Consider the following 16,717-nt stretch of genomic DNA (forward strand, 5'->3'; position numbering starts at 1 on the left):
CCTCTTTGCTTTCCAAAAATTACAGACCCAGAGTTGGTGATCTAGGCTCTGCTCATAACACACTGCTATTCTTAACTTGCAGAAATGACTTTGCTGTTAATGTTAAATGTCTTTCTACCCAGGCCATAAGATACTCTGTACAAACCACGGTCGTGTCTTAATGGGATAAGAAAAGCACAGAATAAGTGGGATGACTACCTAGGCAAAAAGTGGCATTTGGGTTGCAGCAGTTTGGTACTGCTCTCAATTTCCTGCTTAGGAGAACAGCAGAGAGAACCAACTAACCTAAGAAATAAATCCTGTTTCCTCTTTGCCTGTGACATGACTGTAAACTCTCAGTGTTCTTGCAGTGCTGCCAAGATTAGTGTTACTCTCCTACACAGGGCATGCAGAGCACACAAACACAACCAGTCAAACACAGACTTGCTGCATTTTGTATGCAGACTGTAGTTTCAATCTTCTGTTACATCCTGTTTGGGTTTTTCCCCCCAAGAATAATTTCAACAATTTGGTCACTTATTTTCATCCATAACTGCAATTTGTCACTTGCACAGTGAGCTGTACACAGAACCAACTTCTCAGTGGCCTTTAGTTTCCTTTATTGTTGCTTAAAATTAATTGATAAGCCAAGAACATTAAAGGGACCATCTCTATATTAAAATTTTCATCATTGCATCTCTAAAACAGCAGAATAAAAATCAATCAAGGAAAATTCAACAATGCCATTTCTCAAAGGACATGGATCAACACCAACCCATGAAAGACATCAGTTCATAACAGGAAAACAAAAAAAAAAAACAAACCAAAAAACTCACAACACAGCCCAAAGTATTACTTGCTTAGCAAGTAAGAAACTACACGACTTCAACTTTTTTTTTTTTTACATTTACCTCCTTCCCTAATACCCAAAGTGAGGGGTTTTTTTAAGCAGCTTATTGGATCAGTTACTCCACACATATTCTCAAACTTTGAGCATTAAAATCTGGTTTAGGAAAGTTTAACTTGTTTCTTTCCCACAAAATACAAACCTCTCATTCTTAACACCAAAATAAAAACACTTATAGTAGCCAGTCAAACAAATAGGTATTTAAAAGCCACACACAGAGCACAGAGATGATGTATAATAATATTAGGTTATTTGTTTTGATACCCCTTAAAGCCCCAACTATAAAGTTTACTTACAAAGAGGAGTCTAATGAATTTGCCTGGTAAGTCAAAAAGAGTTGTCATTTTTCTTAAAACCAAAAGGTTCAATTTTCAATATTATTATGTGTTAAGGTAATAATATGTATATATTAATCTATCAGTTATAAAAGCAATTAATTGTCATCATATGGTATCATTAGATTTGTCTTGTAGGCAGATGCTTAATAGTTTGTAACATGAACAGGGAAAAGGAAGAAAAATAAGAACATGCTAAAACCAAAGCCATCTTTGAAACACTTAAACAAAAATGACATCTAACTGCAACTGCACTGAAAAGAACAGCAATAAACTTTGACTGCAAAGCACCATGAGAATGTGGGTATTTATGATGCCATTCCCTGAAAGAAAGGGACCATACAGAAGATCCAAAGCAATCTGTATTGCACAGGATGAACATGTACATTGGAACCATGTACCACAGCAGGATGAGGATAAACAACACAGCAGGCACATTTTGTCACAAGTCTATCAGTTATTTTCATTCCCTGACACAACTGGTCCCTACATCCATCATCAAGATTCAAGTTGAGTGATGGTTATTTTTTAATTTCCTAACTGAAATTTCAGAGATCTCTCCTCAGAAAACTATAATTAGCACAGTTTGCTTTGAGTAGAAAAGGACATGGTGAAAACCTGGCTCCACATGAAGCCATGCATTTCCAAAATAACTGCAACTCTTCCTTCCATCCAGCTTAGCAAGAAACATTCAGCACTGCACAGACACTTCTCACTTGTTTATTGCTGCAGCAAATGTTTGCTGCAATGTGAATGACATGCTGAACATACCACAAACAGTAGAATGATAGCTATTAAAGCCAAAAATATCAAACAGACTGGAAAAGCATTTTGACAAGGAGGAAACATTAAACCAGATCTTTGTAGCATTTGCTAAATACAGAGACTCATCATATTTCGGGCCATTTGTATTTAATTGTCCTTTCATCTGAAGAGCGGTGCATGAATGCGCGTCAGATGAGTCAGATGTTCTGGAGAGGTCCCATCAAGGACACCCCACAACACAAGAGCACTGCCTGCAAAATGCCTCACACAACAGCTTCTCAGTGCCCTGGCCTATTCCATGTTGGGTAGGCACTGAAGCACTGAGAAGAAAACAGCAAATAGACCTGCACTGGTGAATCTTTAAACACATTCAACACCTCCACGCTTTTAAACCTGCCAGGAAGACACACTCAGATTAGTGGATAATTATCTAAAACTCAGGCTTTTGTTCCTCTTTTGCTTCAGTGTAAAGGAAAAAAGTGCTCCTGTTTCTCAAGGTCAATGTTTTCAGTTGAAGTCAAACTCACAATGGAATAGGTCATTCACAACACTTCAAAAATCAGGTTTTGAAGTGGCAGACACAGACATTATAACAGTGTCAGTTCAAAGAAAGGAGAATCTCTGGTCTTTGGTGGAGAAAGTAGGCAAGCCATGGGCAAGACAAGGAGCAACACAGGAGGTTAAATCTACTGCGCTGTCCTTGAGCTAAACTCGTGTCTTTTACACTGTCCTCTAATCCTTAGATTAGTTTCTCCACTTTGGCTTTAACAATATTAACTGAAGTGCAGAGGCAATCAGCAGACCACAGCTTTGCCAAAAATTCAGTTGAATCATTAAAAGTGATTTATAAAAATAGACCATGAATAAAAATCATCAGTCATAATCCTCAACTGTTAAACCGTCTCTCTACATTAAACACAAAAATTGGAATTGTTAATTCAAGGTAAACATGGAAAAGAATTCATCTCCCCTATATTCCTTTCAATTCAGCTCTCAAATCAAATCCTGTCTCCATATGACAACAAATGGAAAAGGGGGCAGCTTGTGTGTTAACAAAGAACAGCTGACTCTATATAGCCCACATACTGCAATTTAATGCATTTTCAAGTATAAATTCTAGCTTTGGCATTATTTTGTAATCTTACAGCGAAGTGAAACAATTTAGGTCCTTATTATCTGTTTTTCCTTTTTTCATCAACACAGCTCCTCCTAGGATGCAGATGATCCTCTTAAGTCATCTTTGTGCTGTTATCTCTGCAAAGAAGGATGTCTGCTCCAGAACACTGCCATTGCTAATCACTCAAATCAGGTCTCTCACAGGTCTATAAGGAGGAACAGCGCTGAGGGCAGCAGAATGAAGATGAGATTGTTGTTTCTCTTTCTTTTCAAAGAATGTATCTGAATACGTCCCTTCACTTTCATGGATCACTTGTCCTGCCAAGGGTAAGCTCCACAGTACAAAAGCTGCAGCTGCCTTGGCTTTGCATTGTCCAAAAAATGACAGAACAAAGTACTTGAGACACTGCACACAGCACAGATGAAAAACAGCATGAAGCAGATTCAGAAATGGAGCTGTCTGTACATAACTAATGACAAAAAGTAGGGACACCCATGTCAAAAGGGGTAAGAAAGTTGTCTGAGACTCAGAGGAGTTAAAAGTGAATAAATATTAGTGCAGCATCATGGGCTCTGGGGGGCCCAGAGAGGGTGCCTCAGGTCATGTGTCATGGCAAACTTGCTCAGGGTGCCCTCCATCCCACTGTCCTTGTCACTGACAAACAGCACTGATGCCAATACCAGCACCTCAGGAACACCACTCCTCACTGGTCTGCAGATGGACACCGAGCCACTGACCTCAACCCCGTGACTGTGAAGATCCAGCCAGTTTTTTATCCACTGAGTAACCCACACATCAAATCCACCTCTCCTACTTACAGACAGGATGTCATGTGGGAAGTGTCAGATGCTTTGCACAGGTCCAAGTAGATGATGTCAGTTGCTCTTCCCTCATCCACCACTGCTGTAACCCCATCACAGAGGGCCACCAGATTTGCCAGGCTGGTGGCCAGATTTGCTGTGGTGAAGCCATGTTGACTGTCACCAATCACTTCCTTATTTTCCATGTGCCTTAGCAAAGTTTCCAGGAAAATCTGTTCCATGATATTGCCAGGCACACAGGTGAGACTGACCAATCTGTAGTGCCCCAGGTTTTCCTTATTTCCCTTTGTTAAAATCAGGGGTTTTTCCCTTTTTCCAGTGGGAACTCCACTAAACTGCCACAGCTTCTCAAGTATGATGGATGGTGGCCTAGCCAATTGCTCTTCAGCTCCCTCAGGACCCACAGATACATCACATCCCATGGACTTGTGCACCTTCAGGCTCCTTGAATGGTCTCAAACCTGGTCTTCTCCAAAAATAAGCAGTACTTCACTCTCCTTGTCCCTGCCTTTGCCCTCTGCAACTTGGACCACATAGCTGGAAAACTTTTGGGTTGGTTGATTGAAACTCTTCACCTTTTTTAGAACAAGCCAACTTTTCAGAAGTTTCACAGGTTCTCTTTAATACTTCACTGAAGTTTAATGCCCTGGATGACTGCACTCTGAGAGTGGCACCAGGACAGATCATTAATCTGATTTTAAGCCAACAAGGCTGCACCTTAAACAAAGCCCACTTTCTGCCTGTTCCCCCATCTCTGCTTTCCTGAACATCACTCTACAACTCAAATTGGACACTTCTCAAGGAGCATGAGAGATCAAGAGTAAGCATAGTGGGCAGAAGATCTGGATCAGCCATCAACCACATGTCTCAAACACATCACAAGTTTTTGTTGCTGCCCCCACAGTACTGGGAATTTCCACTCTCCTCAGCTGCAATGCAAGCCAGGAGAACTGTTTATGTGGCTGTGCAAGACTCCCCCATGGATTAGAGGGACCACCAGTTATGATATGTGGGGTGCTGATCTGGAGTTTCAGACAAAAGGAGTGCTGCACCTGGGCTAAGTCCTACCTCCTCTGTTCAGCTGCACTGCAGGCATAACTTATCCCTGCATGCATTGATACCAGAGAGAACTTGGAATCTTTTACTAAAGCTGATTCTACCAAGGGAAAAAATCAGGTCCTGAATGCAAAAGCCTTTTAAAAGAAATAATTGAATCTTACTAATTTCTGAAGGGCAAGCAAGGGCTTGTGCTGCAGCATTTAGAAGGGTTCTATTAGGAAACTGATTATTTTAATGCACCAATAAAAAGAAGGAAAAAAAAACAGGTGGGGGGGGTAGAAATAGTAATTTTCTTCTTTACCTGAGATGCACCATTTAGGCAAGGAACTGAAACAGGGGTGTTACACAACAGCTCCAACCTCTGTCCAGATGCTGTGCTCTGCTGCCCACCGGGAACCACCGCGTGCCTTCCAAGCTGTCCATAGTCCATTCTGCCCCAGGTGAACACCTTGCCAGTTTCTAAACACAGAACACATTTCAAGATTACTTACTCACCAAGTTCCTGAAACATGTGGATGCCTATTCAAAAACCACAACTTTTTAAAGCATCTTATCTACAGCTTCAAAAATCTGGCGAAAATTTATTTCTAGGAGCAGAAAAAAAACAACATGAAAAACTAGCTCATGATATTATGAGATACTTCTGTGCAACTGCTCATTCTTCATTAACTTGTTTTCTAGCAGAATAACATCTGGATGGTGGCCTGGGCTGTAAATAAAACCCTGTCACTAAAGCTGCATAACCTAGATATTCTGCATACAATAAATACACTTTGGTTAAACAAAGAACATATTTTAGGTTAATGGAAGCACAAACAAGACAGCTTATTCTGAAACATAAAAGATTATACAGAAAAGAGAATTATTTTCTCTTCCTATTCTTTGCCAAAGACAATTCACTGCATGACCTGCATTTAACAGTTTTATGTTTTTCTGATAGAAGTTACATTCTGTCTACTGTTAGCAGAGCTATAGTCCTCAGGAGACAGCTGTTAGTCAGGAACACCAGCACAACTGCCATTAAGCATTGGAAATGTCCTGGTTTGTTTTCAGAAAAATCACATGTTGGCCAAGGAAAGGTAACTTTAAATGAAATCAGCACGATATGGCTCACCCTTCTCTCTAACGGTTATTATTCCATGTGCAGGATTGACACCCAAAACACCATTCTGTATGGATAACATCTATAAACATCCTTCTTATTATCTCTTCTTTCCTTGAATTACAAAAAAAAAAAAAAAAAAAAAAAAAAATCATAAAGCAACAGCTTTATTTTCTTAATGAAGCGACTAGGTCCCTGCAGATAATCCATGACAAGCTGTCCCTTCTGGGCTTCCAATTTAAAAAGTTATATACACACAGCATAAGGTAAAGTACTCAACTTGGTTTTAACTAGAAGCATCAACCCACATTCCAGCCAGAAAGAACACTGCAATGACCTTGAGTTATGTACATGCTTCGGCCAAGCCTCAATCTGCTCTCTGGACTCAAGTAATCACATTTATAAGCCAAAAGATGTGGATCTGGTGAAAATACCAGTCCAGTAAGTCAGCTTGCACACACACACACAGCTCTTCCTGTCAGAACATGCACACTCCACAGAGGGTAGCGAATATGGTCACACCACCCAAAGGTGACAACTGGGAGGTTTCTAAACAGATGCCAAAAGACAAACCCTTGGAAATCTGAGTATCTCCCTTTTTCTTAGGGTGGTGTTAAACTGTCTGGAAAAGGACACAGGTGGACACTGCAGGTTCTGGAGTTTAAGGTGACAATGTGTTTCGTAAATAAACTGGAAACCTCAGTTCATATACAGGAAAAGTATAGGCATCTTTCTTAGAAATCTGCTGGCAGTGATACCTTTCACTCCAATCACTGCAAGTTTTTCACAGGCATTCTCTGAGTTCACCGATAATGCTTCCCCCAGAATAATTACATTATAAAATTAGCTGTCCTTCTCTCTCAAGGGCACAATTTGCAGCTTCCTTTCAGTTGAGAGAAAAGCTGAAAACAGTCACATACTACATTCAATACAAGTGAGGTCTTTCAACATACATTTTGTTAGGTTAAAGGATAAAAATAAATTTCATTAAGAGAACTACTAGTGTATCTTAGATTAGGAAGACAGTTTGAGGTTTAAAAAACATGCTTGTTCTGAAGTTAGTGTATTTACTTTTCAATTTATATAGATCTCTGCTAAAAATATCTGCAGCTGCAAAAATATAGATAACAAATTTAAATACAGACAAAGTTTCACAATTTACATCAGACCAGGTTACTGCACTTCTACAGAACCCTGTTAGTAGACTGGGAACGGATAGGCAGGCTGTTCTATCTTATATTAACTACAAGAACTGAAACTGAGTTTTATGAAATCTAAAGCCAGAAAGAATTTTTGTAACATATCATTAATATACCACAGACTCTCAAGCCCTACCCAGACACTGCTGTATTGATCCCAAGGTCTATAGTTGAATTAAAGCATTTCAGCTCTCAGAAGCCAAGAGTATCAAGTGCCACAGGCAAAAACATCAGCAAGCTGCAAGGCCTCTGAAAAGGCAAGCTTTGAATCGATAATACAGACCCAGATCCTCACACAGTGTACAGCACCATCCCTGCCCAGAGGCAACAAGGGTTTCTCTCAACCTTTTGGGGGAAAAAAAAACTCCTTTCTCAAAAGAATCTGATGCTCTGTCTGGACCCAGACATGAATAAGAAACACAGTTACTCACATAACAAAAATGAACTTTTGCACCATCCCACCAGGGTACTGCTCCAGAGGAACTGAAGACTGCAAGCATATGTGAAGGATTAAAAGAGCAACAATGCTTAGCTACAACAAAACACCTGCACATCCACACATTCTATTTTCCTTCACTGGACAAGCCAGCAAAGAATCACTTGGGAAAACCAAACCCTTAGCAGAATGTAAACTATGTCTGTAAAACATGAATGCAAAATGTTTCTGATTACAAACACAGACCACTGCAATTATTTTTTTCTTTTTTGCCACAATAAGGGAAATGAGTTTCAGGTGGTTATTAGTACTCAAGCATGGAGAACATTCATTAAAAAATATTAACGCCAGATAAATTAATTTTTGCTTTTAGGAAGAATTTCTTGAATGTCCAAAGATGAGTTAAGCAGCCAGTTCCTTCTCACTGCTCATCAATGCAGTTCTCAGTTCTTACTGAGACACATTCCTTTCCCAGACTTGCTCCTTTTTGCTGAGCATCCCCCATCCCATGTTCAGACTCCTGCTAATAGTCAATCATTTCTGTATTTCAGCCAAAAAACAACTGGCTAGGGATCCTTTAAAAAAAAACAAAACCTCAGAGTACATAAATCTGTCTTTTCTGTGAGAGAAACTAACAGAAATCATTTAGATGTGCCTTTTCTATGAAATACTTTCAGCAAACAGACAAAAAAAAAACCCAGTCTCAAAAATTCAGGAAATTTCAGGCTGAGGCAAACACCAATGCATGGAAAATTCCGCCAAAGGTTAGTCTTGTCAAAATCCTAAGGAAAAGAAAGCACTGAGCTATGACAGAAAGCATTGAGCAATTGTAATGGGAGGTATTGCTACTGTGCTGCTTATAAAATAGATGGTATTTTAAAATGTTCTAAGAATATTTGAGAAAAAGACATTAGTCATACAGAGTAAGGAGGTTGCAGGATGAATTACTTAAGAATGAAGGGTGATATAACAAGGAGTTGGTCTAATATTAGACTAGGACAGACTTTAATTAGAAGTCAAGAAAACATACACATTGATGAGTCAACTGGACAGAGTACATCAGCCATGGAAGTGGCTGAGACATCAGAAAATGTGATATTTCATACCAGACTCTGTGCAGGAAAAGGGCACACAAAAGGCAGGAGTAATTTCTACAACTTGTGTAGAAAGATGCATACAATACTGAAAAGCTTTTCCAGTTCTTCTGAGATACTAACAATGATTCCTAAAACCTGGATCTTGCCATGTTCTGAGTATGGAGGCTCCAATTCCAAAAGGCACTTCAACTTCCCTGCTGTGAACACCACATTGTCCCAGATGACTTTATAGCAACTGCTCATTTTTTCACCAGGCAAATGCTACATCAGATAAAGTCCAGAGGGCTCAATACCATTTGGAATTAAGGAGTAGGAGATATAAATTCATGTATCCTGTGTTATTCCAGTTTACAAACTGAATGAACCACACACTACAGGAGTTCAGAGAACTGAAAAAAAAAGATGAGAAGATTTTTAAGAAAAACTTTCTGACAGCTCCTTAAGTAAACAACACAAACAACAGTATGCTATATTGTTTGAGGTTCTACACGATCATGCAGATTTGGTTTGCTCTTGCTCTTTGAACTGTAGACACAGCAGTCTGCATCAGTGTACACACAGCAGCAAATCACCCAAAACACATGCTCATGTCCCCCACAGAATACAGATGAAGGTACATACATATTCAAGGGCTGGAATACAAACCACTCTCTGAAAGGTTCCTCTGCATTTTCTTCACATCATCCTTCTGTCCTCATGTATAACAAAGCACAGACAGTTGAGAATGTCCTCAAAACTACAAGTTCATAGCCTTCAGAGTACTGCAAATCCAGCAACATGGCATAAAGCACTTCTAGTTGCTTCCTGCCTGACAGTGTAGCTTTTCCTGTGCTGTTTTATACTGCTACAGAGACTGTAGAGCATGTCATTTTTCCCTTTTAGCACTTATTTAATCAATCTGCTCAGCCACCTAAAGAAATTAGCAATAAAGAAAGAATTAGCAATAAAAAATATAAGCACATTAGTTTTAAAAACAGGTTGGTTGTTTCTCAGTAAAACACAACAGACAAATAGGCACATTAAAATTTACTTATTTTCCTAGACTTAGATTTATCTTTATATCAATTTTCCTGTTTTAAGATAATCATGCACCACTGTTATCTCCTTGAAGTCTCTATTTGGTATCCAGGCAAGCTTTGAACTATCCTTCATACATACTAGATGAAAGAGTTCATCTAGGCTATCTCAGTTCATGGCTGCATTAATGATTACTTTTCAAATGAACTCTGGATATTCACACTGAATGCTTAATCTCAGGCTTGAAATATTAAGTTCTATATAAAAATTCCTAATGCCTCCTTTCACATGAAAATTCACAGGAGCAGGCATTAAAAATTGACATTCAGAGGCTGCCTCTTGCCTCCTCCCTGCCCTATGCAGAATAACACTTCTCATCTACAGATCTCTGCTGTCCTTCAGAAAAATCACTGATGTCCTTGACCCATTCTAAGAAACTTCCTCATCTACCTATAAACCCCAATAAGCCCCTCTGAAGGGCAACTTAACAGAAAAACATTCATCCCTACATCCTTAATTTCTTCTTAGCTGAAGACAGCTTTAATTCAGCAGCTGGGAAACAGGCATCACCACACCTGCAGCCTAACACCTGTACCTGTGCATGGTCTCAGTGCAAAACAGAACTGTCTGTCCTGAAAAAGGTTTAAATGGCCCCCTGATCCTTTTAACACAGGAGTTCAGCACACCAGAGCTGTCCACATCTCTTCACACATCATCTTTCCATGACCTCCTTACAAACTGCTATAACCTCATATAATAGGCCAGTCCTGAATTTTTTTCCATATCATAACAGCTATTAAGAATGTATCACTAAAACACAAATCTGTGCACAGTATTGAGGTCATGCCTCATCAGGGAAGTTCAAACAAAGCAGCAAAAGCATTTCAGGGGTGACAGCAACAGAAAACTAGAGTTATTTCCATTGCCACTTTCAGACTTCTGCAGTCACAGGCTGCAATACAAAGCTGGTTCAGAATAGCCCACAGAGCATCCACACAACAAGCAGCAGTTCACAAGGGTTTCCAAGAACTCTGTGAAGAGATTTAAGCCTGCAACAAAAGGCCACAAGTGCCACAGGAGGAAAACCATAAGGACATCACCAATCCTCCTGTAACAGCTATTAGTTAGAACTAATCTGTTCATTAAGTGGGACAAAGATTCCTGCCATCCCAAGCTACATCAGGTGTTCCCAAACCTGATGAAATCTAACCACAGTCATGTGGGCAAGACAAATTGACAAGATTTCACATCCCTACAATCAGAGGCTTATCTAGCAAACAACTGGTTTCTCATTGTGACCCATTCCTACTGCCACAAAAAAAAAGAAAAAGAGAAAATCATCCTGTCTCTGTCTCCTTTCAGAGCCTCCTGGTGATATCAAAATATTGAACAGCCAAGGACTGGTATGAACGTGGGATATAATGGAAAATATTCAGCTAAGCAGGTGAAGCCTTGAGGATGTGTGAGACTCACTAAGAGATGACACCAGCACTGTGACAATCTTTAGCACAGACTAAAATGCTCAAAGTGCAGAATGAGACCTCCTTCAGCAACAATTTACACCAAGAAACTTTGTTTTCTCCCCAATAGGCCACCTGCATTCATTGTGTTTAAACTAATTGTGAAACATAAGGTAAACCAAGCCAAGGTACTGATCTGAAAAACAACCTTGGGAAATGGGAGATTGGCTACAGCAAATATGCCAAAGGCAGTGCTGTATTAAGTCAATTTTAATATTCCATATGATAGGATAGACATAACTTGCCATTTCCATGACATGCTAAATCTGTCATACACTTGACCAACAGATCCATCTTTACCAGCATTTTGGACATCTTTAAACATCTAAACAGCTTTGACTTCCATTCACTAAAAAACAGGCACTAAAAACTCCTCCTTTTTTGCCTCCACAGTTACACAAAGTTATGTCTCAAGATGGGCAATGCTCTGTTACTGGGACTAGTCACATACTTAACAGCATGCTTCACTGCTTTGAAAGATTGAAAAATAACTTGGAATGTGGCAAATTCCAGGACATTCCAGATGCATTGGAAGTCTTGTCTCTGGTTCAGGATTTAGATGGGATAATGGCCATTTTCCTCTTAGAGGAGAGACTGGAAATATGAAGTACTACACAAAGCTCTGAATAAACCAGAAGAAAAACTAAAGTGTAACAATTTAAATGCACTTGAAGTTGCACTTATACTGCTGGTATCAAACAGATATATTATCTTGGCTGAAAAAAGGAAATGGGGAGAAATCATGAAATCCATGTAATCATGAAACAAAGCTGGGGAAAGGGACTGGAGGTAAGGGTGGGATTTTAAAGCACTTATCAGACTTTGCATTCATCCTGCAAGGTGAGAAAATTCCCTCCTTATTTCCCTCCACTCATGATTAGAGAGTCATGACTGCCTCACCAGCTGTGCCTCTGGCTTATTTTAAATTCAAACTATGATACATATCTCACTTTTAGACTTTTAATAGCAATGCCTTAAAATGCAGATTGCTGGCTAAATTTAGTTACAAGATTAAAAACAAATCTAACTCATCTCTACCCAGCAAACAGAACTGCTGCATTCAAGGTTCAATAGAGGACTTAACTCTTCAACTAAAAACGAAGTCCTAACAAAAAGCAGGAAAAAAAAAAGAAAATTAAAGCAAAATTTCGTGATGTCTCCAAAAAAGCAAGATGCATAAAACATTAACCAGCTATGGAAAACTATCTGCAAATGCATCATAGTATACCATAGGGTTTTTGTTCAGTACTTCTGCAAATAAATTCTGCACTATGCTACTACAGCAGTATGAGTCATACACTTTTACTGACATTCTATATTTATATCTCCATGCCCTTCTGCACTGTTATATGCTTACTTCCATACAGGCCTCTCTAACCTGGAACTTCCTTCCTTCTGCAGCTGAGCATCTCTTCCTCTAACATTCCCCAGAAAACTGAAAAGACATGCAGTTCTTTCTGAACACTATTTGGGAAAAACAACACCCTTGAACTATTATAATATGCTGCATGTGGTTTTATTTGTTTCCAATTATTTTCTTATGCCTGATTTACTAATCTTTTGTCTGTAACAGGACTGCTTAGATGTTTATCCCCTTTGAGGCAAGGTCCAGGTCCTGTTTCATTAGACTTAATACAGTACAGTGCCACAGAAAATCTGATTCAGAGATTACAAATTACAACATAGGCATGTTTTCTAAATCATTTTATGAAAAGCATTCCCTCTAGCTGCAATGTTGCACACATTTGTGAATCTGCCTAATTTGGAGAAGGCGAGATCCTGCTACTCTCAATATCCCATTGCCATCTGAGCCTCAGAAGGAACAGGCATGTGTCTACAAGAGATAAACAAAGGGAAGGTAATTAAGTTCCCAGTGCTAATATTTGCCTTGTCAAAAGACTCAAGGGCATGCTGTGGAAAGGCACACAGAAAAAGCAAAAGAAAAGCTCTGGAATGGCAGCCTGAAGGGGAACTGGGCTTTTTCACTGCTGTCCACAAGCTGCATTTCCAATAATCATAGACCAGTTGCACAAGAGATTTCACTAGATAACAAGCCTCAGACATGCATGATTCTGAAGAGTCATAATGTCTACAAAGAAACAGAAAGCATTACAGATATAAAGTGTTTGAAGAGCAGTCCTTGGATTTGCTAAGTGGCTTGAACTTCCTCAGTCACTCCAGGAGCAGCCGAGTTCTACATTCAACAGAGTTCAGCCCTAACTGTGTGCTGTTCTTCAGAAATAAAGCACAAAGAAGAGAACAGTACCACAAACCCAACAATGGCACCTCCAGAGCCTCCCAGGAGATCACCCGCCTTGTTCAGAGTCAGAATCATTATAAGAGCAACTACAATTGACTAAGACAGAGTGGGCTGTGCACCTCAAATAATGAGCAGCGTTCCCGCTGACAGGAGGAACAAAACAGTCTAAAAGAGGATGGGAAGGAAAATTCATACCCTTTGAAGTCAAGAGATGAATAATGAGCAATAAGGTGATATATTCTCTCTGGAATATCATCCCAATTTCTCCCTCCACCCACAAGAAAGTTTAAGAGTAGGGCAAGGGGGTGGAGGAAGAAATAAAAGCACAACACAAGATTCCACCTGGGTATGGAAGATGCTTAACACCAAGGAGACTGCAGGGAGAGAGTGGACAAAGATGTACATGGTTGCATAATGGTGAAAGCATCCAAATGCCACTTATGCCCTGAAAAAAGGCCATCTTTTACAAAGGAACACTATCCAGCTAGCAGAGCTCCCTTTGACTCCTGATTTTTTGTGTCTATGCCTCTTAACATTGTGAGGTGTTTTCAGCATTTCAGAGCTACAGGCAAAGAGCATGGGGCAAGTCTAAAAATTTAGAAAAATTTTAGAAATATAAGTCCATCCTGTAAAATAATGTGAAATTCCCAGCCAAGAGGGAATGATGCTAGTGAGATTTACTTCTGATGCTTACCCAGGGAGGCAATAGCTGTCCACAATTACCTCTGTATAGTTACAACACCTGTATCTGCTTGCAGTGCCAGCAAATGTATGTTTAAGGTTTACCTAAGTGTGTATATGAGCAGGGTTGTAAGTACTGATGTGCTATGCAGCCTGCTACTAAGAGGGGCTTAGGTTTTAAAGTGAGAGGGGGGAGAAATAAAGGAACTTTTCTCATTAGGAGTAAGGAGGGGGCACCAATGAAGAAAATTAAAAGCTCCTGTTTTTTCAATACCACCTTTTCTCTGATGTTACAATGGATATTGATCAAAAGAAGCAGTACCCTTCTATTCATGCTTCACACAATACAATGACATAGGGCAGCTTCTAAAGAAAACATGAGTTTTCTCCTGTGCTAAATGAGGTTTTCATGAACTTTGTTTGAACACTGCTCTGGTGAACTAGAGGAATTTTAAATAACTACCCAGATTTTTAAATCACACACAGCAGAAGTTTGCTGTTTTTCAACTATCAGCTTTTACCTGTGTGCACAGCCACAGTATTTTGGGGTTTTTTTGGAGTTGTGTGTTCTGTTTATTGTGGCAAAGTGAACAAGCAAGAGGAGACAAACAAGATTTAACACCCTCCTTTGTACTGTGTGACTTGTCAGGATGATTCTTCAACCCACATGAACATCTAGTAATCCACACTGCCACCCTTTCATTGTGCCCACAGCCTGACCTTCACTTCTGGATGTTTTAGTGTCCATTTACTCCTCAATGAACAGCTTAGGCTCCAGGCAGCTGTGTCATTAGCAAGCACAAGCCTGAAATGTGTGTACAGGCAAATTCCTCAAAATATCCATCAGCTACAAGATCCAAAATTCAAGAGGAGAAATGCCAAACTGATTTTCAGTTTGCTTTCTATTTTGGGGTGCAAAGTACAAGGAGGAAAACACACTCCAAAAGGAGTTTCTGTATGTATATTTTGGGCAGCTTTGTAAAGGTAAATTTTTGAAAATTCTAGAAAATATTTCCTATATTTATTATAAAAAGATCTTATCAAAACTGACATGAAGCACTGTCCCTGAACAGATCTTTGACTACACAGTGTTTTTTAGATTTTTTTACTTTAGCTAGATACCGAGTACAACAGAGAATGAGTCACTTGAGGAAATCCCACCCCTCCTAGGGTTTCTCTCCTGCATGAATCAGATGCTAATACCTCCTATTCATCTAGGTCTTTGTCCCCCAAAAATAAACCATTGTGATTGTTTTATTATTGCATACTGTGTGCCCCATAATACTGAATAGAAAAGAAAGCAGACATGAAACACACAGGTTCTTAAATCCAGCAGAACATTCTGAAAACCTAAAGTGTATCCTAAGCAACATAGAAAATGTAATCTCCTTCATCTGCAGAGTTCAATCTCAGCTGTTTGGGATCCATACAGAATATATGGAGCTACACTAAGAGACAATGAAGTCCAAATAGGAACTACAACAAAAGGGAGCTCACCCTCAGTTTCAACTACCACACCACAAACTGTGGTTCCTCACAACTGGAATAAAGAATAAAAGCCACACACTCTTGGCAGATCTCATCATACTACCCAAGTATTAAAGCCATTCTACAAGATTACAGACTTGCTACTGAAAATTTACAGCTGTTGATATAGCTCATGTATCCTAAATCAAATTATTTATTTCAAAATTACTTCAAGGTAATCATGAAAGGAACAATCTAGCTAGGCTTTACGGATATTTTTTCTGTTTGTGTCTAGGTTTTTAAGGAAAAAAAAAGGTCCTGAAAAGTACTGTTTTTCAGAAGTACTCAACTGCCACTAAGCTCTTAAAAAGCCCACTACCTATGTTTGAATAATAAGACTCATTAGTGAGCATTAAACCTGAATAATCAATTATTTAACAGGAAATATCACTTAAAGATTATGAAAACAAGTATTTAATGGCCTTAAAATGCTACTAAGGTTAAATAAGATCAATGCACTTACACAGATCGTACACACAGCTGCTTTCAGAAGCTGAGCTTAGAAATGCTTAGCTTGGTAAAGACATAGTTTAAAATGAAGTTATTTGAAAATGCAGTAGCCACTTCTCAAAGGCCAATAAAGCCAAGAGGGCAGAGTACATACACCTTGTTCTTGGAAATTTGTTACCATGCACATTAATTCAACTATCAGGTAATGACTGGTTCCAGCTTCTTATTCCATACAAAGTGAGTGCAAAGCACTTCTGCCTTACTAAGGATTCAAACTGTTTGTCTGAGGCCATGTTATATCCACTTTGCATAACTGCAGAAATTCTGCAAATTCTCACTACTTCTTGTGTGCTTCACATCAATTCTCTACACTAAGAGCTTTGAGATGCCAAAATTTCAATCAATCCCATCATCCTTTTACTACATGCAAATGTGATCATATGGT

The 16,717-nt window shown here is 39.3% G+C and overlaps 1 protein-coding gene across 2 annotated transcripts in view; it reads right to left on the reverse strand.

Annotated features, from left to right (window-relative positions):
- The window catches only part of SERGEF (secretion regulating guanine nucleotide exchange factor), a 138,370-nt gene that overhangs the window by 104,304 nt on the left and 17,349 nt on the right, over nucleotides 1–16,717 (reverse strand). For both annotated transcript variants that reach the window (XM_056493484.1, XM_056493485.1), the window contains one exon: nucleotides 5,285–5,442. In XM_056493484.1, the coding sequence (XP_056349459.1) occupies nucleotides 5,285–5,442 (158 nt within the window). The remainder of the gene's footprint in view (nucleotides 1–5,284; nucleotides 5,443–16,717) is intronic.

Source organism: Oenanthe melanoleuca, chromosome 5 (genome assembly GCF_029582105.1).
Source record: "Oenanthe melanoleuca isolate GR-GAL-2019-014 chromosome 5, OMel1.0, whole genome shotgun sequence".
NCBI classification, from domain to species: Eukaryota; Metazoa; Chordata; class Aves; order Passeriformes; family Muscicapidae; genus Oenanthe; species Oenanthe melanoleuca.